The sequence below is a fragment of the Hibiscus syriacus genome, unplaced genomic scaffold, assembly GCF_006381635.1.
Source record: "Hibiscus syriacus cultivar Baekdansim isolate YM2019G1 unplaced genomic scaffold, ASM638163v2 tig00110015_pilon, whole genome shotgun sequence".
NCBI classification, from domain to species: Eukaryota; Viridiplantae; Streptophyta; class Magnoliopsida; order Malvales; family Malvaceae; genus Hibiscus; species Hibiscus syriacus.
The window spans coordinates 893,850-915,162 of record NW_024062564.1 but is presented as its reverse complement, the minus strand read 5'-3'; the positions used below and the strand labels follow the sequence as shown (position 1 = coordinate 915,162).

The window sequence follows — 21,313 nt, the reverse complement described above, 5'->3', positions numbered from 1 at the left end:
ATACACATGCTCTATTTTGGTTAATGACCAAGTACTGCACAATCGAAGAAACACATGAACACCTAATATTATGACCACTAACATGCTTTATTTTAGTTAATGACCAAGTGTATAGTCGGAAAAAACACATGAAAACTTAATATTATGACGACTATTATTCAGGTACTTAATATTTGATATATACGAGACTCAAGAAGCAAACAATCTGATTTAAACATTAAAAGGTACCAATGATTCGGATCAATGATGAAATGTGTTATGTATACACACTCTTTCATGATACTTAATATTATTTAATGTGTAACTTATGATACTATTACGTTAATATATAGATAATTTGTATGACTCATATAACATATATCGATATTCATGTACTTGATAACACCTAATCTTTAAGATTGATAAACTACTCACCGTGTTATCTTGTTTATATTGTAACTTGAATGTTTATACTATGAACATTGTGAAATATAGAGAAACATGTATATCTTAATGTGACACTTTTAGATCGGTGGATTATTTTGGATCGAATATGGGATAATATAGAAAATCTTAGTTCCCAAAAATTGGTCGCATATATTGTTATTTCAAAAACTCATTTAATCAAAAGTAAAATCAAACCTCGATTCCTAAAAATGATTTTAGTCTTGCGTTTGGTGGTAACAAGCATGCCACCAACGAGATTAGAAGAAACGAGGACAGAAGTATCGCATCGGCTTGAACAACAATCGGGAAAGTGGACCGGTAAGCCAAGACAAAAATCAATATAAGAAACTCCTATCGTACATCGGATTCCGGCAATAGCTATAACCATGACACCCTCCGAGGAACAAAGGGCCGAGAGAAATCATAGTTAATGGTTAGTTATTTTCATAATAATATTGATATACAGGTATTGAATTAGTTGTGGGGTAAACTACCTATCTATCACCTTTCTATTATTTTATTTTGATTTTGGTAATCTAATTATTTTCTTTTGTAATCAGATCTAACGTTACGTTACGTTTCATTTCTATTTTTTGTTTCGTTAATTTTTTAACGGTGGGTATCAAAACGAAGACGAAACGTAACTTTCAGTATAATTTTTAAAAATACTGAATGATATAGAAACAAATAATAGATGAGTGACTAAATAAGTAGTTTACCCTTATTTTTATTCTACTAATGATCATATGCAAGACCTTTATTTTTCTTTCTTTTTTTCTTCTTGCTCCCTTATCCATATTGTTCCTCAATAATTATATTAAACCCCCACTTGCACCCACCCTTCCCCAACTCACCATTATTAAATCCTCCCATCAACTATACAACAACATATGCATCCCCAATTTCATGGCAACGCTATTATTATTATTATTATTATTATTATTATTATTATTATTATTATTATATTATTATTATTATTATTATATTATTATTATTATTATTATGTGGAGGGTTGACGAAAATCCAAATAATTTTTTTTAAGTTTCCCAAACTCGCCAGGTCTAACTCTCATATTTTATATACAATCCTTTTATTTTTCTGCATGTCAGTTTTCTTAAATTTTTTGAGGGCATTTAAATTAAATGTTTCATTAAAAATAGTCCATTGCTTATAATTTTAAATTTTATGACCTTGATAGTTAAACAAAATGTCTTATCTTAAGGTTCTAGATTCTAACAGTTACATGTATAAAGTATGGACGTTATCAGTAATTAATAAAGTATAAACAAATAATATTTTATAATTATCTAAAATTATTAAAAAACTTTAGATTTCATAAACAATATTAATATATTGCCATACTCGGAATTATTTCATGGACCCATAGTAAAAATATTTGTATAATAGGCTTCAAGTGTGAAATTTAAATAAATAAAAAATCATTTGATAGGGTCCATTGGTCTACATTATTTTATTTTCTCTTTACTTACTAATCGTCTTTCAACTTTCAATTGTATATTATAAAACTTCCATCAGATTAATATACTAATTTATGGCGATAATAATTTGAAAATCATTATAGTATTTAAAAATAAATAAATTTAATCTGGTATAAAACGGGCGGCCTTCTTATACTAGTTTCAAAACAAACCCTAGAAGAATTAGTCCTGGAGACCTAAAAACTCAATGTTTGAACTTTGAATGTAACATGTAATGCAGGGAAAAGGGTTTTATTTGACTTTGACAATTTCTGCGTTTACGCCGGAACCTGACCGGCAAGCTAAATAGCAATAAATTACAGTTGGTCGTAGTTATGGTAAAGTTTAAGGGGTGTTTGATTTAAGGATTGTGAGATTCTCATGGGATGTTTGGTTGATCGGGAATCTCATTCCCGGTAATGTTTTATTATCAATAGTAGATTTTTTGGGGTATATTACCGGGAATGTTATTATCTCTCTTCCCTTAGATATTGTAACATTACCGGCGTTTTGGACTAAAATGCCCTTAAATTTTTATTTTTTTTTTTCAAAAATATCATTCTTCTGTCATTGAATAATAAAAATTCTACGAAGGTTAAATTACAAATTTATCCTTAAATTATTTTAAATTTACAAAAAAAAGTCTATAATTAAAATTTTATATGAAGTTCATGGGTTAAAATTTTTTTACCCTTTCATTAAACATTTTTTATATTTTTAATCTTGTAAAAAAAATTATATAAATATTATGAATTTAATTTTTTTAAAAAAATATAAAAATATTTTACAATTTGTAATATTATACAAATATATAATAAGGATAATTTGGTCAAATATACATTCCAATAATCTTTTATTCCTTTAACCAAACACGATAATCTTACATTCCTGCTAAACCAACCAAACTCAAAATACAACATTCCCAGTAATCCTATTACCTGGTAATCTTTTATTCTCACTGGTAATCTTACATTCCGTGAACCAAACGCACCCTAAGGGTCAGAAAAACTCAACCATTTTGAAAAAAAAAATATGTATATAATATATAAAATATATATATATTATATATGATCATAAAAAATCGTTTAAATTCAAATAAATTAATATTATAAATATTTGTAATTAAATTAAAATAAAAACTTAAACAATTTATTTAGAATTTCATAAATTTTACTTAATTTAAATAAATTTTAAATAAAAATTTAAGTTATTAAATATAATTCATCAATTCAACTGGCTTGAAATTTTTTATTGGGCCCTCATATAATAACCCCTAACAAAGCTTGTTGAACCGGTTTAGGCAGTCAAAGATATTTTAGCTGGGACTTGGGACACAATAGATAATAAAAACCAGCAGAAGGGCATTTTCATCATACAAAGTTGGTCTCTTTTCGTAAATTCCGCCAACACCACCACCTTTTTAAAACCGCCCACTTCCCCACTTTCTCTCTCCACAAAAAAAAACTGTACATTCGAAGCCCAAAAGAACTCATTAAAGAGAGAAAGTGAACAGAAAAAAAAATGGTGAATGATTTCATGGTGTGTGTAGACAAAATCATAGCGTCTGCACCTTGTTATGAGTCTTCTTCAGTGAGTGAAGTTGCACAACCCAACTCAGCTGCTGCTGCCACAACTGGGGATACTAATGCTGTTCTTTCTATGAAGAAAGCAAGTGGTGGTGGTGATAATGGTGGAAAACTAATAGAAGAAGAAGAAGGGAAAAAAGGGTATTGTTCAAAGAAGATGAAAGAGATAGTGGAGTGTAGGATATGTCAAGAGGAAGATGATTTCCTTTCTCTGGAAGCTCCTTGTGCTTGCAGTGGCACTCTAAAGGTCTTTCCTTTGATTGGATTTGAAATTCCTTTCTTTTTTTGTTAAATTATCTTTTTTAAGTTGTTATTTCTGGGTTTTTGATTATTTTCTTAGATGATTCTGATTGAATGTTTTATTGGTCTTGCCATCTGTTTTTTTTTTACTCTTCTTTTTGTGGTAAGGGGAGGGGCTGGTTGTAAAAAAAATATTAAAATATATTGATCCTTTGACTTTGTCTACCTAATGCTGGGTCTATGCTATTGGCTCATTGCATTATGTACTTTTAATATCATTAATAAAATACACAACTTAGTTTTTATGGGGGTGAGCATATAGCTGGGCTTTAGTTATGTAGCCATGGTGATATGATGTTTTCTAGGATGTTTTATTGGTTTTGGAAAGTGAGCAATTTCTTGGCATGTGCTTCTCTATGTAGTTTTCTTTTTTCTGGTCTCCTTTTGACTTATTCTCTCTCTTCATACGTTACTTCCTAAGCTTCAATATGAAATCATCAATTATCACTATTCGAACTCTGTCCCTTTCTATTTTCGTAAGAGATTTTATAAGAAAAACAGCATACATTTACCTGTTGCTTTCTCTTTCATGCATTTCCATGACTTCTACTTGGCATTGGAATAGTAGATGCTTAGCTGTGTTACTCGAACTCCTCATTTCCTTAAGGGAACTTTAACTGCCTGATAAACATTATGCGAGTTTCAGTTCTTGATATGTAAATCATGGATTTAAATTGTGGTTTTGGTCGTGTTTTTTGTTGTGATTATTGCGATTGCCATGATCGTGGACACCTTTACCTCATTCAATGGCTGCTATTCCGATAGCGGACTGCTATTTAAATCAATGATGTAAATGAACCTTTTCCTCCGATATCAGCCCCTGTGCTTATACTTTCATATAAATAGTTTTTAAGTTGAGTATTTGTATTCTCTCTGCATTTAAGTTGGTCTGTTCTTCCTGGCATACTTAATGGTTCAACTTGATACATGTGTTTTGAGTTTTGAAGCCTATTCTTGATAGTTTGGTTATATGGTTATCAGGTTTAATATACATTTGTTAATTGAGATAATTGGAGTATCTTTTAACTTATCAATTTCATTTTTTTGCTTCAGTTTGCGCACAGGAAGTGCATTCAAAGATGGTGCAACAAGAAAGGTGACATAACTTGCGAAATATGCAAACAGGTTGGAGGTGCTTTTATCTCTTTTCTTTTAATTTTTGCATATATCAAGAGAGAAAAAGTACATCATTGATGGATAATGGGTACAATATTGCTCTAATTTTTATCAGGATTTTTCACCAAATTATTCTCTGCCTCCGACCAGAAGCAATCCTGACCTTCTGGCAATCGATATAAGGTAAATCCTCTCTTTGGTTTACACCTTCTACCCCTGTGTCTTTCCTTTGAATGATTATAATTCTATTGACATTATTTGCCTTGCACAAAAGGCGGCACAAATTATAAACCAGTTTTGAAAATTCATCTATGTGGTTTATATCAGCCAGCATATTAGCTCTTTATTGGCAAACCTGTGTAATGTATATCTACAACGCATTACGTTCGACCATTTTTTATTATCTAAAACATGAAGTGGACCATAGGAGGTATTTGAAAACGAAGGGGAAGATGAAAAGGAAAAATATGTGAGGATTAGGACAATGATTTGTTCAGTTCGTTCCTTCTAAAATAAAATGTCCATGTCTTTTGGTTGGTTTCAAGTTCAGAAGGTTATCTCTAGAAATGCATGTCAATTCATCGATAGCTCTGATCTTGTGCGTTGGCCCTGCCTTTTCATTTTCGTTATTTTTTTCTTTGGCATAATCTTTGTAATCAGGCAAGCTTGGAGCCCGCGTATCGATCTCCGTGACTCACACCTTCTAGTGTTAACTGCTTCTCAAAGCCAGCTACTCCAATCAGAGTACGAAGATTATGTTGCTGCAAATAGCAGTAGCCTTGCCTGTCTTCGTGTGGTTGCTCTTATTGTAAGCAAATAAGACTATTATTTCTAGAGATTCTTTACTTACGAATGATAATATGTCTCATGTTTGGAAAGTTGTGTCGGTTTGTTTGCAGTTGATTATCATCTTGCTCTTACGCCAAGTCCTTATGTTGACAAGAGATTCTGGCATGATCCAGGAGTCATCTACTTTGATTAATGTGAGTACAAAGTAACATCTTTGGAATATCTAATGCACCATAGTATTTCCTCGGTTGACAGTTTATTGTTTACGTCTGTACATTGTGCCATACAAATGCATATATTTTACATGGTAACATTCAGGGCTGGGCCGTAGAAATGTCATACGTATTTGCTGTGATGTAAAGGTGAATACGCCGAACTACAAAACAAATTATGTTTATGTGTATAAGTTGAAAATTTTCATTTAAAATGCTGTTGATATAAGTGATAACAGCGACGTTATAGTTCTTAATTTGTTTTGCTTGAAGCTAAGACTGAATTAGAATCTGGGTCATCAGTTTCAGGTTTTGGTTCTCCAATTTGCTGGCTTTCTTCTTCCATGCTATGTGGTGGCTCGCACATGGTATTTACAAAGTCAAAGGAGGAGACAGGTTAGCTCTGCGTAGATGTTGTTTTTCTTTGATGTCATGATCAATATCGAAGATGTTTCTTCAACCTTTAATCATAATGTTCTCTAATGGCAAATCAACTGTGTGATTCTGTAAGACATCCTTTGGTTCTATAATTGAGATTCTAGAATAAGTTGTACAAGTTTTTTCTGCCATTGAAGGTGCTTCAAATAGCCTTCTAAGTTGTGATTCAAAATGGGTGATGGTGCATTCATTTTTTCTGTCAATCTAATCGATTCCTTTTCTTCTCTTGTTTGTAGGGTTAAAGGAGGCTGTTGGGTTGCTTGACAAGCAAGTTATTTTGTTTTTGTAAATTGCAGAAGGCAATTTCCCAAGTTGTAATGAATGAAAGTGTGGCTTTGTATCTCTGAATTTAAAACAAGGAATTCGGAAGCTAGTGTAAATGTGATTATGAGTTTTCCTTTCTTTCTTTATTTTGTTTATCTATGAAATTAAAATATTAGTAATTGCACATGAATTAATTTGACAACTTAAAACTATTTTCCAGAATTCTGCAATTTGAACTTGGATTGATATGGTCTTTTGAGATTGTCTTATATAACAAAATACAAAAGGATTAAGTTAGAAAAAAAATATTAAGTTTAAAGATCAAATTAAAAAAAAAAGTAGATGTTCATGTAGATGGCACCATGGTTACATGGTAAACTTGTCCTCCTCTTTCTATTATTTAGTCATTCATCTTTTTGTTTAGTTCAATTTGATCCATTGATTTAATTTCTCTAAAATTTATTCTACTAACTTAAAAACTTGTCCTCCTCTTACTTTTATTTTCCTTTGTTTCAGAAATTTTTCTCCTAATAGGTATTGAACCCATAACTTAAGGAGAGAAGATATATTAACCATTATCTTTCAATCACCTACTCTAAAGATTATTGACATCTTAATTGAAATTCAATTTAAAAGATGTTTTAAAAGATGTTAATATAGTATATAATTTATAGGATAAACTACACATGTAGTACCTAAATTATCAGTTTTAGTCCATTTTATTACCTAAACTTTCAATTCTTTAAAATCATACCTAATGTTTAGTTTTTTTTTTCATTTTAGTGTCCCGCCATTAAAAACTTAACATGTTAGTACATAAACTATCAATTTTGGTCCATTTTAGTACCTAAACTTAAAAAAAATTCAAAACTTAACGTTAAATTTTGAACAGGGGTACTAAAATGAAAATATTAAAATTTAGGTATGATTTTGAAAATTTTCAAAATTTAGGTACTAAAACATATCAAAATTGATAGTTTATAAACTAAACATGTAATTTATCCTAATTTATATCATCTAAAAGTTAAAAGTATAATTATATATAGGGTTAACTATTTCAAATATCACTCACTCTAAGCGCGGACTCGTTTATGTCACTGACATTTTAATTTTGCCAATTTTAACATTGAAATTAATGTTTAGCTGCAATTATGTTACTCCGCCGTTAATTCATTAACGGAGCGATGCCATGACATCTCTGTTCCGTGACGGTAATGACATGACTCCTTCATCAAAACAATGTCGTTTTGGCATGACCATTTTGATGCTAAAAAAACTCAAAACGACGTCGTTTTGTTGATAAAAAATAGTTTTCATTAGGTTCAAACCATAGACTTTTAGAATCCAATGTTAAATATCCAACCACCAAACTAACTTAAAAACTGAATAACATTAACAAAACTATTATAAATGTTCATCACTACCACAGCTTCACTCCCTGCAGTCAATGAACGCTGTTCAACTCTTACAGTAAAGCTTATCAATCTCAAAACCCGCATATCTGCAGGAACCTTATCACCAACTCTCAACTCCACAATATCACCTGGGACAAGTTCCTTAGCGGGCAAATTTGAGTTCTTCTTACCATCTCAAACTACATTTGCATGTTGTGATTGAATTTCCTTCAAAGCCTCCAACGCTATTTCTGCATTGCTTTCTTGCCATATTCCAACAACAACATTCACTATCAAGATCAAGAAAATAACCAGTGGCTCAACAAAAGCTGTTATCTGCATCTCCCCTCCCTCATCACCATCATACCAAGCTAAAACAAACGATATGATTGCAGCAACCAATAATATCCTAATTAATGTGTCATTAAATTGCTCCAAAATCAGTTCAAATATCGATGTGCCCTCTTTCTTCTCTAACTCGTTCCATCCATAAACCTGCCTCCTTTTTTCAACTTCAGCACTTGATAATCCCAATTCCGGATTCACTTCGTACCTCTCTTCACATTGTTTCACATCTCTTGCCCAAGCAGGAAAATCTTCTTGCTTGGAAAAGGAAGCACTAGCATTTTCTGTCTTTCCATAACCTGCCCTCCTCTCCCCACTGAAATTCAAGGCTAAAGAGAATAATTCTTCAAGCAATTGAAGAATATCAAAATAGTTTAAGATAAAAACGGCAACTTTATTCCCTTCCTTCAATACTGGACCTCAAAACATAATTCCTGCTAATGGCTGGAGCACCTACATGGTAAGTGAATGTTTCTTTTGTTGAGTAATGTTTATCTGAACTTCAGGCTTCAATATAATGCAGTCCATAAAATCTAATTTCTGCAAGGTGCCTTCATTCATGGTTTTCCTTTTTCCGTTCTTTGACGGTGTAAAATGAAAAGTATATTGGACTGACTTCTGAAATTGTGAAATTTAAATGTTTCACTTGTCCTAAAGCAACCTCCATAAAAGTTCTCTGCAAGTGTAAACATTGTGTTGATCTCCTTGACTTTCAATTCAATTTAACTTTAGATTGCTAAATTAAATGTTGTGTTTCCAATCACTGGATATGAGAATAATGCAAACCTTGGCATTTTTTAAAATGAAGTTGCACCGTCTTGATTATTAAGACCTGAAGATCGGTCCTATTGTTTTTCTGATTTTACTATGTTTTTTTAGAAAGACTCGTTATATGTGTTTTCTTCTTATCAGCTGAAATCATTTAATAGTCGTCTGTTTTTAGTGTTCATGATGTTGCTACATCCCATATCTATAACATTTGAAAATGTCTTTGTCAGTTGGCTACGAATGGTGCTAGTTAATGACTTTTCAAACCGGAAGTGAATGTCATTAAGATGTTATGATAAAAATTACCTGCTCTCGATTCCATTCTTTTATATGAATTCACTTACTATTAGAAAAAATTTGTTTGCATAATTGTTAAGTGTTAGACACCTTAGATGTCTTCATCTTTGTTTACTTGTTGCTTGAGCTGCTTATTGGAGAAGTTCAGAGGGCACGTTTTCTTTATATATGAAATGTATACTTAAAATGATTTAACTTTGTTGCTATTCAAGTATCTATTATCCAAAACAAACTTAATTGTGTCTTAAATGTGTTACTCTATGTTTATTTTCAGAAAAATAAAAGAGTGCGTTGCTATGTATTCTGCAAATTTGTGTTTTCATATTTTATGCACATGTCTATCCCCACAAAGTCACATAGATGTGACTCATGGTAGCTTTGCATATTTCATGTGCATATCTGACAGATCCCTGCAACTGCAATGCTTCACACTGCATGTTTATTTATTTCTCACTTTGTTCCCGTTAGAAGGAAAATCATTTTTCGCAAGTGTTGAGAACAATGGCATAAAGAACTGCATCTTGATGGTCATTTGACTTTGACTAGGGAAGGCACCTTTCATTTTCAACATGTTTGATGTTTGTCCAGCTTGAATCTTAGTTATGTGAAAACATTTAATACTAGCTATTTTTATTTTTCATTAAACTGTAATTTTCTTCGAAGACAAGGTCATACTAGTCAAGAATTTTTTTTCAGAGAAGTTAATATGTTGTTATTTTGAAGGAACGATCAATATCAGCGGTTATAACTTCATTATCAAACATGATACCTCAGGTTCACTCCAGTCTTTATACAGTTACAAACAACTTAAGATATCTTTTATGCTATTTGTTTGAAAGAAAGTGTACTCAACGATTCAGCAGAAAATGGTAGGACTTTAACATTTCTTTAGAGTTGAGACAAAGTGCAAAAAAGATATTCTCACCTGAAGGGGTTTGAAGTAAAATTTTTAAATCTCGAGAAAAGGAAATTATTTTCAGTTCCTACTATGTTGTACATATGAGCAGTTTTGATGTAATGGTAAGACTGTATTGGCAGCTGTTGTATGGAACTGTCTGCATCTCTGAGGACTTTTTGAAAGTAAAATATAGTTTACGCTAACCTTTTTCAGTTTCTTAAAATTTTGTAATCTATTTTGTTTTCATTGTATGAGTGCTCTTTCTATAGTTTCTCTTGATTTAATAACAGCCTGTTAAATACACAAACCTTGATGTAGTATTTGTTCTGGTTATGAATTATGATTACTGGCAGCTTCTTCTTGAGCTTGTTTTAGCAATTGCATTCTAGTGATTGGGTTTTTGAAGGGACATGCCTCTTTCTACTATTAGCTCATGGTAGGGACTAGAGCTCCATGAGAGACCCTTTATTTTATGCAAAACCACTTTGGAATTTAAAGGTCTATGGTTAGAATCCCACAAAAAATATTTTTTTAATCAACAAAAATGACGCCGTTTTGAGCTTTTTGAGCATTAAAACGGTCGTGCCAAAACGACGTCGTTTCGATGAGTGAGACATGTCATCGCCGTCACAGAACAAAGATGTCATGTCATCGCTCCGTTAATGAATAAACGACGGAGTGACATAATTGCAACTAAACATAAACGTCAGTGTTAAAATTTATAAAATTAAAACGTCAGTGACATAAACAAGCACATGCTTAAAGTTAAGTGGTATTTGAAGTAGTTAACCCTTATATATAATATTATAATTGAAAATATTTGAAATATATTAAGTTATTAACGTATAACAAAATAAAAGTAATTTTATTAAAATAAAAATATTATATTAAAAATAAAATAAACACTTTTTTATAGAAAATTATAAAATAATATAGATGGGCTTGAAAATATGTTTGGGACTCGTTTTCCAATTTGGGTTGGACTTTAATAAACACAATGTGTGTTAGTCCCATATTCAAATCTGACGTATGAACACTTATGAGTAATAATAAATTTTAGGGTAAACTACATAAATAACCACATAACTAAGGGCATGGTCACAAAATGACTACTATTTTTAAATTTGCGTCAATATGACCATTGAACTATTTAAATGGTTTTAATATAGCTACTTGACGTTAATATTTAATGGAAGTGTCGACGTGACACTTAACAAAATTAGTATAATTAGAGTACGAGTCCTTGTAAAATTACGTATTCACACCGCTGGCACCCTGCTTTGTTTTCTTTCATTTTGGTCACTACTTGTATATTATTTATTTCCTTGGATTTTTATTTAATGCAATTCGATCATGATTCTATTTTTAATTTGTTTAATGCCTTAATTTGAGCATTAACTTTAAAATATTTTATTCTAGTCATGTATTAAATTTATAGATTATAGTTAATCTTTTTTATATATTTAGGAATCAATTAAAATATTTTTATCTATTATATATTATAGTTAATGATAGAAATAAAAATAGACAAGTGAGGACTTAAATCTAGGCCAATTGAGAAAATAAAAACACTTAAATTGCTAAAAAAATCTAATATATTATTTATAATTAATTAAAGGTTTTATTATTTTTAAATTAAATTAATTTTATATTTATTTATTAATGATTATATATATGAAATTATATTTAAAATTAAATTATCAATTTAACATACCCGAATAGGGATGAGTATGTGTCAGGTCAGATTTTCGGTCCACCTAACCTGATATGAAAATTATAAATCCTCCATCTGACCCGGTATTTTAAGATAAAATGCGAACTCAACCAGACCCGATCTAAAATAATATATATATTTAAAAAAAATTATTCAATAAAAATATGGATTTAATTTTAAAAAAATAATATAGAGAGGAGTATTATTGCAATTATCTCTAAATATAAGGTAAAATTATGATTTTTTCAGGTCGGGTCAAGTCAGAACCCATTGGGTTTGAGTTCCATGTTCATCCCTATACACGAACTCACGAGCACAATTTAAAATCAAAAGAAAAAATTATGATTTGAATCTTAAATATTTTTCTTATGATTATAATTTGAATATTAAATTATATTTTGATGATTTCATATATATATATATATATATATATAATCATTAAAAAATAAATATGAAAACAATAAATTTAGTTTAAAAATATTAAAATCTTAATTCAATTATAGATAAACTATTAGATTTATTTTAGTGATTTAAGTGTTGTCATATTTTCAATTGACCTAGATGTAAGTTTTCACCTATCTGTTTTTATTTTTTATCATTAACTATAATATATGTATATTGTAACCCCCTTAGACCAATGCAGATAACACGATCCGATCTGGAGTGTCACATTAGGGCCACCGGAGCGACCCACTGTAAAAATAGCGGAAAATTTAAAACTTTTATTAAAACATGTAACTTATTAAATGATTTATCAGCATGCAGAAATAAAACAGATTTTCAGGCTCATATATAAAACAAAATACAATTACATGCCCCCTAATTACGTGTATCATACTCTGCAAGCAACGCCGGAAGAACTTCTTTACTGATGTCGATAGATGCACTGATACAATTCTTTTAACCTGAAATGGTGAATAACAGAGTGAGCTTCGGAAAGCTCAGTAATACAGAACTACAAGATGATGCTGAAGAACATGCAGATACAGGTAAACATATATTTCCTTATTGGTTCAGATATTTATAGATCTTTATGCTGAGCTGAGGTCCCATTGATATCTCAGGTAGTAACAGATAATATTCAGTTCAGATGGAAATATTTCGGATGTCTAGGTTCAGGAGATTAGAATAGGTTATCTAGTGTGTTCCCGTAAAACCAGTGAAAAGATACATATAAAATATTTCAGTAAAATCGGTTTATGTAACATGTTTTAAAAACATGAACACTACCCCATCTGTCAAGTCCAAAATGTGTAGGTTCCCTAGAACCATACACTTACCGTCAAGTCTAGTAAGGCCCTGAGCACACAGCCGAAGAGCCGGTAAGTAAGGCCTTGAGCACACAGCCGATGAGCCTCCATGTATACATCCTCCAATATTACCCCCCCAAATAAAACATGTTCCGTTCGTAACAGATATATATATCAAAAATCAAAACATAATTCAGGTCAAGTAGCAGATCAGAATCCAGGTCAAGTATCATATCAAAATCCAGGTCAAGTGTAACATCCGCAATACCGGGTTAGTGACCAAATTGTAAAGTTTCAGAATTTGGTGACTAAAGTATAAGAATGAAATAGTTCAATGATTATTGATTATATATATGATGAAGGTTATTTAGTAATTATTAAAAGAAGTTAAGGGTTAAATGGTCATTTGACCAGAAAGATTTTTTTTATCTTTCTTTTAAAGGTGATATAAACGTGGGAAATGAGAAACATCCAGAGTTCTCTTCTCCTTTCTTCTTCTTCATACGTGGGAGAGCCAAGCTAAAGGTGAGTTTTCTTGTGGATCAAATTCTTGATGAATTTAAGGTTGCTTATTGATCCTTAGATAATAACTAAGCTTAAGGAAAGCTTAGATTATCTTAAAACCATAAGATGAGGAGTATATGAAGAATTAATGAAATGAAGTAGAAAAGTGAAATCTTGAAGTAGAGTTCATTTCTTAAATTGGAAGTTAAATTTGACTTGTCAATGGTTAAATTAAGAGATTTGGAGTGATAGAATTGGATTTAGAACATATAGAAAATTTGGTATGATTCTTGAATCTCATAAGGAAGATAGGATTTTGAGGTTAAAGATGATTTACATGGATATAAGTTGGTTCAAGTAATGGTAGTTGAGTTTAATGTCATAAGAGGGGCTTAAAATAGAAGAATTAAGGGAAGAGTTGATGATTTACGTGCTAAAATGTCAGTTCTGGGCAATGTGCATCGATGCACATTCATTGTGCACCGATGCATCGATGATAAATCCCAGAAATTGTTTAAGGTGCATCGATGCACATACAGTGCATCGATGCATTAATTTAAAAAGAAAACATCGAATAGGATTTATGCATCGATGCATAAGGAGTGCATCGATGCATCCCCATTAAATACAAACATCGAATAGGATTTATGCATCGATGCATGGTGTAGTGCATCGATGCATACCTTTATTAAAAGATGAAATTGGCTTTTCTCTGAGCCTAAGGAGTGATAGTTTCAAATATATCAATCAGTATACTGATAAGTATTAATGTATTATTATGTAGATATAGAATGAAAGCTTGTTCCGGAACAAACTAAGGATTAGGATTGATTCAAAACAACGAGGCCCAGGTGAGTGCATCTTATTGTATAAGATTATATGGAAATTTGGACTTGTGATAAGTCTATTCTTATAGTAATAGCTCATTAAGTCTTGATTATAAGTATGTTAACGCTATGAAGTGTATGTATGTTTGATTATATGAATTGATATGTTTTGTTTTGTATGTGCTATGTGATTTATGTAAAAATACGGTTAAGTGTTAATGAGAGAATATAAAATAAGTTATGAAATTATATGAATATAGAAGATAAGTCAAGAGATGTAGGAAAATGAAAATAGATGTTTATAAAGAGTCATAGGAGAACAAATATAAATAATATGATAATGAAATATAAGGCTATGTGAATACATGGTTATGAGATAAAATATGTAAGAATAGGAAAAGATGATGAGAGTGAGTTCATGAGAAGTGATATGAACTAGGTAAACATGAATTAGACAAGTACATAGTGGTATGATCCATTATGGGAATTAGTGTAATAGAGCTTTTTGATTTAATGAGAGTTAAGGGAACTAAATAAGATTGAATTATAGAATGAAATGGGAATAATATATCAATTAGGAAACTTGAATATAAAGGGACGATACGAATATACAAGATAAGTTATATGCTAAATATCTATGGAGCTATATGAAAAGATTATAATGAAATTATGAAATTGAATTAAGTAAATAGATTAAATTATTACCTAAATAAAAATACTATTAAATGATATATTTAGAAATACGATATAAGCTATGTGAAAGTGTTCTAGGTGTTTCTATATGTTATATGAAGTATATGATCATATGTGAACAAGATATGATAAGTATGTTTACATGAATAAATGTGATTGGGTGAGAAATGATATAAATTATATGAAAACATGTATATGTGAATTAGCTTTGTAATTAGGTAAATATATGAAATCATAACTATGAATTATGTGATGTGAAAGTAATCTATGTGATTATATGTTATATGAATACAAGAACATGAGATATGTGACATGTGAATTATATGGAAATGATCTACGTGTAAGTGAACTATGTGACTATGTGATAATATGAAAAGAAGCTATGTGATAAGTGATTACCTGCACTTGTGATAAATGTTATATGATATGAGAAATATGTTTACACATACAGATGGTATGTGACAGAAGAAAAGGAACAAGTGATATGAACTGTTATAAATGATAATGCTCATGTTATGTGATATGAGAGCTAGTGGTATAGTTGGCATGCCAAGAGTCGAGGGTTCTACGTGGTCTTTCGGGACATGTATGTAATTATGTGGAACCTATATGTAGTACTTCGGTACACTTATTGGAGCCATTGTATTATGTATGTGGTTCTTAAGGAGTAGTCCTTCGGGACATAGTGGTCTTACGGGACATATACAGTGGTCCTTCGGGACATAGTGGTCCTACGGGACTAATACTGAACTAAGGTTCGGTGCCCCATGAGGGAATTGATACGAGCTGTGGTGACAGCATTAGTGCACAACCTCAATGTACTCACATACCTCTATTCTCAATAATATACATGGGCAATTGAAATACAAACTTTAAAGTGAAAGTGGTACAAGAAGGTAAGTTTCGTATGTGTATGATATGATTATATATGTTATCGTGTAATAGATACATGCATATTGAAATGTCATGATCAAATGTTTAGAATACATATTCATCGGATGAAATGGGTATTGATTGGAAAAATGTATGATATTATATGATAGATATGTTAATGATAATGATAGTATTTGTACAGGTATGTGTTTTGTTATATGAAATGTTCTATGGTTTTTATTATATGTTTATATGCCTCACTAAGTCAACGACTTAGCGTGTGATTGTTTCACACGTAGGTTTCGAGAAGAGTAAAGAGCAATAAGGAGCAAGACAGGTCAGTTCTCCTTACCAAATGTCAGATCAAAAAGAGGTGAATAATACGTATTTTAATAAATAAAGTTTTAGTTGGCATGTAATCAAAAGAATATATTGTATAAACTCTGAATAGTTTTGTAAACGTTTTGAATAAGTTCAATGTTATAAAAGTTTTTAAATTACTCACTATTTTATATGAATAAATGTTTGAAAAGACAATGTGACACTTCGGACTTGTATCCGGGTCGGATACGGGTTGGGGGTGTTACATCAAGTATCATATCAAAATCCAGGTCAAGTATCATATCAAAATCCAAATCGAAAATCATATAAACTATTCATGTGAATAGGGAACACACTAGAGTTTTCAGATGTTATTCAGAGATATTGGATAATCTTATCAGGAAGAGAAACACAGATTTTCAGTATGCTGATAGAATACCAGAAGGTATAATCACTATTGGAAGAGATCAATAACTGATGGAATCACCAATTATTCAGAATGAGACTTGAGCTGATAGGGAAGAAATGAAGGTTCAAGACCTTTACAATCTATGTCAATTAATCAGTTTATCGAACAACTCCATATGAATAGCTCCTAGAAACAATACTTATCAACTTGTCAATTCATTAACCTTCCAGGGTATTTACTCTTTAATACCAAATATTATTATCCATAGATAATCTTCCGAGTCATCACTGAACAGTTCTTAAGGAGACTAACAGATATTCCAATGCTCTTAATTTTATGTTCACGCTTTCACTATATCATGAACTGCTGATGTGTTTGATTTGTAGTTCATGATCCATAAGAACATTACATAATGTATGTTCATTAACGTTTCCAGACTCATCCAAATCACTTACTTAATCCTTAGTCCTTGAGGTTACTTAATTTATTTAGCAGTCAAGTCTATTACAATTACTTCGGCAGGGTAATCCAGACGTTTCTGAATTTCATATACATATTATACTTTCGTTTAATTTAATTTGGTATTCGTGGTTGATTTGTATAACGAATATCCATTTCTTATTATCGAATGCGATCTAGAGTTGAGCTGAGCTGAGTACTTTCAAAATTATCATCGAACCACACTTGAGAAGACGAACACGCATTCAAGTAACATCTATGCCGTTCAGGTACTGACATATCATTAAGATTGATTAACTCACTTAAGTTGTGTTCCATAACTTCTAAATGTAGTCCAACACCTATGCTTATTTGGATTCCTTAATTAGTCCAATACATTTACTTAGTATAGGCCATAAGGGTATTTTGGTCATTTTGGTGTTCAGTCTTATTCCATTCATTTCAGAGCTCGAGGATATCCACTCATTACTGAGCTTAGTGATATTCTTAGTCATTTACATTCTAAGGGTATTCTAGTCATTTTACAGATCCATTGTAGTACAATAATTCATTCATTCTGTCCGATCTTATTATTAAATTCAAACTTATCATTTATGTTAATCCCATCGAACAATTCTTACATATCCGATGTATTTTAATCCTTTCCATTCACCTGATCTTATTATTTAATTCAAACGTATCATTTTTTCTAGTCCTTTTGAATAGTTCTGACAAAAAAAACACCCTTGATAATTTATTCTCAAATCGGATATTTCCAGGTTAAAAGTCTTTTCAGATGTTACTAACGAATTATCAGGAATTTTCCATACAAATGTAGGATCTAAACAATCAAATCAGTAATTTATCGGTTTTAGTACAAATTCTCAGGTTACTTTCCTATTCAGAGTTAACTCGGACTATTTTTACCTTTTAAGGGCATTTTTGTAATTTCTTAACCAAATAATTTCGGTATTAACTCTTAACGAAAATAATTATAATTTAGAGATCCTATAGTCAATTACTTTCCCGAACATTCTCTTATCTTGAAATGATTCTTTAACAGACTTCTAATATCTTGCACAAACCCTCTTGGGGTTAAAAACCGGTTATCCAAATTTCCCAAGCAAAACTAGCATTTCTTATGCACATCTGTAAATTTATCAGATCAATATGCCTTTTCAGAGTTATTAATCAACTTTCAGGGACAATTTGTCATTTTACAACATATGGGTATTTTCATAATTTTACCTAATTGAAATATTCTCATAATTTATCATCCAAGTATATTTAATAAGATAAATTATAATCTACATATCCATGGTTGATTTCTTTATCACTTAATTCCAGAACTTGTAATTTAATTCCAATTGTCTTCCAATTTCTTATAATAGTCATCTGAGCCATATTTAGTTACTTACTTTCTATTGCATTCGTATCGAGTGTAGAACTTCATTAATTAACTCCACATAAGTGACCAACATTATCTTATTCATGCATTTACCAATATCAACATATTCCGTAAAGCATAAAGAGGTAGTAAAGTATTATCTCGTTTTCCATGCCATATTGATCGACCATATAAATTCCATTCGAACGCCCTCGATCTTGAAATCATCTTCCAATAATTCCTCAGATGCATATCAACAGAAATTACATAAAAAAACGAAGCTTAATTCCGAAAAAAAAAGATCGAATCGGGTGATAAATCAGTCAAAAATAGCTTACCGGTTTGAATTTAACAAAACGGTATTCGGATTCGGATTCAGAACGTCAAAAAACATAAAATATGACTTTTTAAAAATTTTAACTTTTCGATCAAAGTCAACGGGTTTGACTGGAAATTTCGAGGCTTTCTGGTCTGAATTTCAAAAAACGGACTGCGGAATCGAACTCATGATGTCGAAAAATATCAAGATAGGTGTACCCGGAAAAAGTTAACGGTCGTTCAATGACCGGTCAAAGTTCTGGTCAAAGGTGGTCAACGACGGTCAATGGTCAACTGTTTTACACAATTATCACCCTAACAGAAATTAGTTACAAAACTAACACCCTTTTAAAAATATTTACAAAACTAACACTCAAGTTTTACACAAATATCACCCTAACAAAAATTAATTATAAAATTAGCACTCCTACGCGCAATGGCGGCGCGTACGACGCGTGAACAATGATACGGTGTTGAAAAAATTCCCGAAAATTTTCTAAAAATTATTCTAAGGCATTTTGAGACATTTACCAAGCTCGGTTCACAATTTTGAACGGTGGAGAGCTCGATTTCGAAACATAAAAAACTTTGACTTTCTCACCCCTCCACGCGCCGGCGACGACAGAGAAACGGAGGACACCGGCAGACTCGGAACGATGCAAGGAACATGATGGTATGGGAGGTGTCGAAAACGGATGGTCGGATCGTTGTGAATCGACGAAAAACCAACTGAAATCGAGTTAAAACCGACGATACTTACGATTGAAATTAACGACAAACGACGCCAATTCACAACAAGAGGTTTGAGGGGTTTTGTTCATCGGTCAACAATGAACACGATGGTGATTTCGGTTCGTCGATCGGAGGTCGGACAACGAGTAGATCGGAGTTCAAAGGTGAGTTGAGGGAGAAGAGAAAAACTGAAAAATCTACAGAAAACACATGGGGAGGGGTTATAATTCATCTCATAAAAAATGGGTAAACCATGAGTTTAGTCACTGAACTTCCTGCACTTCTTAAAACGGTTTGTCAATTTTGAAATTTTACAATTTAATCCACCGTTTCTTTCAAAATACCAATTAAATCCAAAACTTTATAATTTCTAAAATTTAGCCCCTAAATTAGAGTGTTACATATATATATATTATTTTATTTTTGCCTAAAATTGAACAATTTATATAACTTATGTATTATCTCAATAATACATTATTCTTGTGATTTGGGATGAACGATGGATAGTGAGTATGAATTGAAGGTCAGGGTATGGTCGGGAGGTGACATCGGTGACAATGGTAATGACGGTGTGAGACATCGTTGACCGGAGGTGCAATTACCAGAGATGGGGTGAACAGGAACAAGAGAATAAAAATAAGTGGGGGTTTAACAGAAGTTAAATGTCGAATCAGCAAAAACTAACGAGAGGAAACTGTAGGACCTTATCGAAAACAAACTAAAAGTTGGGTGACTAAAAATGCAACTGCCCTAAAAATTCAGGGACTATTTATATACTTTACCAAAAATAAAATTATATAATGTAAGAAAAAAACTTATATGTTACTTTTATATATATTACTTAAATTGAAATTTAAACATATTTATTTTGACACGTTTATAAATGAAAGCATCAAAGAGCAGTGAAGAAAGAGGACCAAAAGCTAGGATTGAAGAGATTGTGCATTTCTCGGATGATCGAATTGGACTTCTATTGCTATAATTTTTGCTCTCTTATTTCACGAAAATAAAAGAAAGGAGATTAAATTTTTATCAAAGAATTGAGAAGAAAAAAATAGATATTCACTGCAAAAGAAATCCAATTATGCTCATGTTGAGTACTGAAGGAGATTCTAAGGTTTCAGGCTGTACAGGTGCTCTTTTCTTTGTACGTTTATCTTCAGATCAAGTAAGATGCCAAACCATTTATTTTTTTTGCAGTCATGTGATGTATGATACAAGGCCTTTACCCTGGATCTCATTTCACCAAGAACATCAAACCGATGAGCACCAATCTGTCCAAAAACTCAACAGGTATCCTGTAACTGCTATTCATATATGTACGTATCCAATGTCCCGTGTTCGTGCATTTCGGGAAATAGGTACGAGAATATGGTCCTCTAAGGACCCTCCAACTACATTAAAACACTCGTCAGAACACCAACATTCGACACTCACATCCAAGCACAAACAACCTAGAACAAGACCGCTGCAAGAATGCAATCCATTTAACTCTAAAACAAATGAAAACCATCTCTATGAGCACACACACAAGCT

The 21,313-nt window shown here is 31.5% G+C and overlaps 1 protein-coding gene across 2 annotated transcripts; it reads left to right on the top strand.

Annotated features, from left to right (window-relative positions):
* The first annotated feature begins 3,348 nt into the window (after positions 1-3,348).
* Positions 3,349-6,695, top strand: LOC120212639 (E3 ubiquitin-protein ligase MARCHF8-like). 2 transcript variants are annotated; one of them, XM_039210870.1, is made up of 7 exons: positions 3,349-3,737; positions 4,844-4,915; positions 5,022-5,089; positions 5,567-5,714; positions 5,806-5,889; positions 6,211-6,303; positions 6,582-6,695. In XM_039210870.1, the coding sequence occupies exons 1-7, from the start codon at positions 3,426-3,428 to the stop codon at positions 6,585-6,587; spliced, it is 783 nt and encodes a 260-aa protein (XP_039066801.1). In that variant the 5' UTR covers positions 3,349-3,425; the 3' UTR covers positions 6,588-6,695. The 2 variants fall into 2 exon arrangements, with proteins under 2 accessions (XP_039066801.1, XP_039066802.1); XM_039210871.1 differs by lacking the exon at positions 5,806-5,889 and having other exon boundaries at positions 6,582-6,694.
* The last annotated feature ends 14,618 nt before the right edge of the window (positions 6,696-21,313 follow it).

Bases quoted from the DNA above. Each gene is read 5' to 3' on its own strand.
- LOC120212639 (XM_039210870.1), top strand. From the start codon at position 3,426: ATGGTGAATGATTTCATGGTGTGTGTAGACAAAATCATAGCGTCTGCA. The intron at 3,738-4,843 runs GTCTTTCCTTTG...TTTTTGCTTCAG, and splicing joins CTTGCAGTGGCACTCTAAAG to TTTGCGCACAGGAAGTGCAT. The intron at 5,890-6,210 runs GTGAGTACAAAG...CTGGGTCATCAG, and splicing joins AGTCATCTACTTTGATTAAT to TTTCAGGTTTTGGTTCTCCA.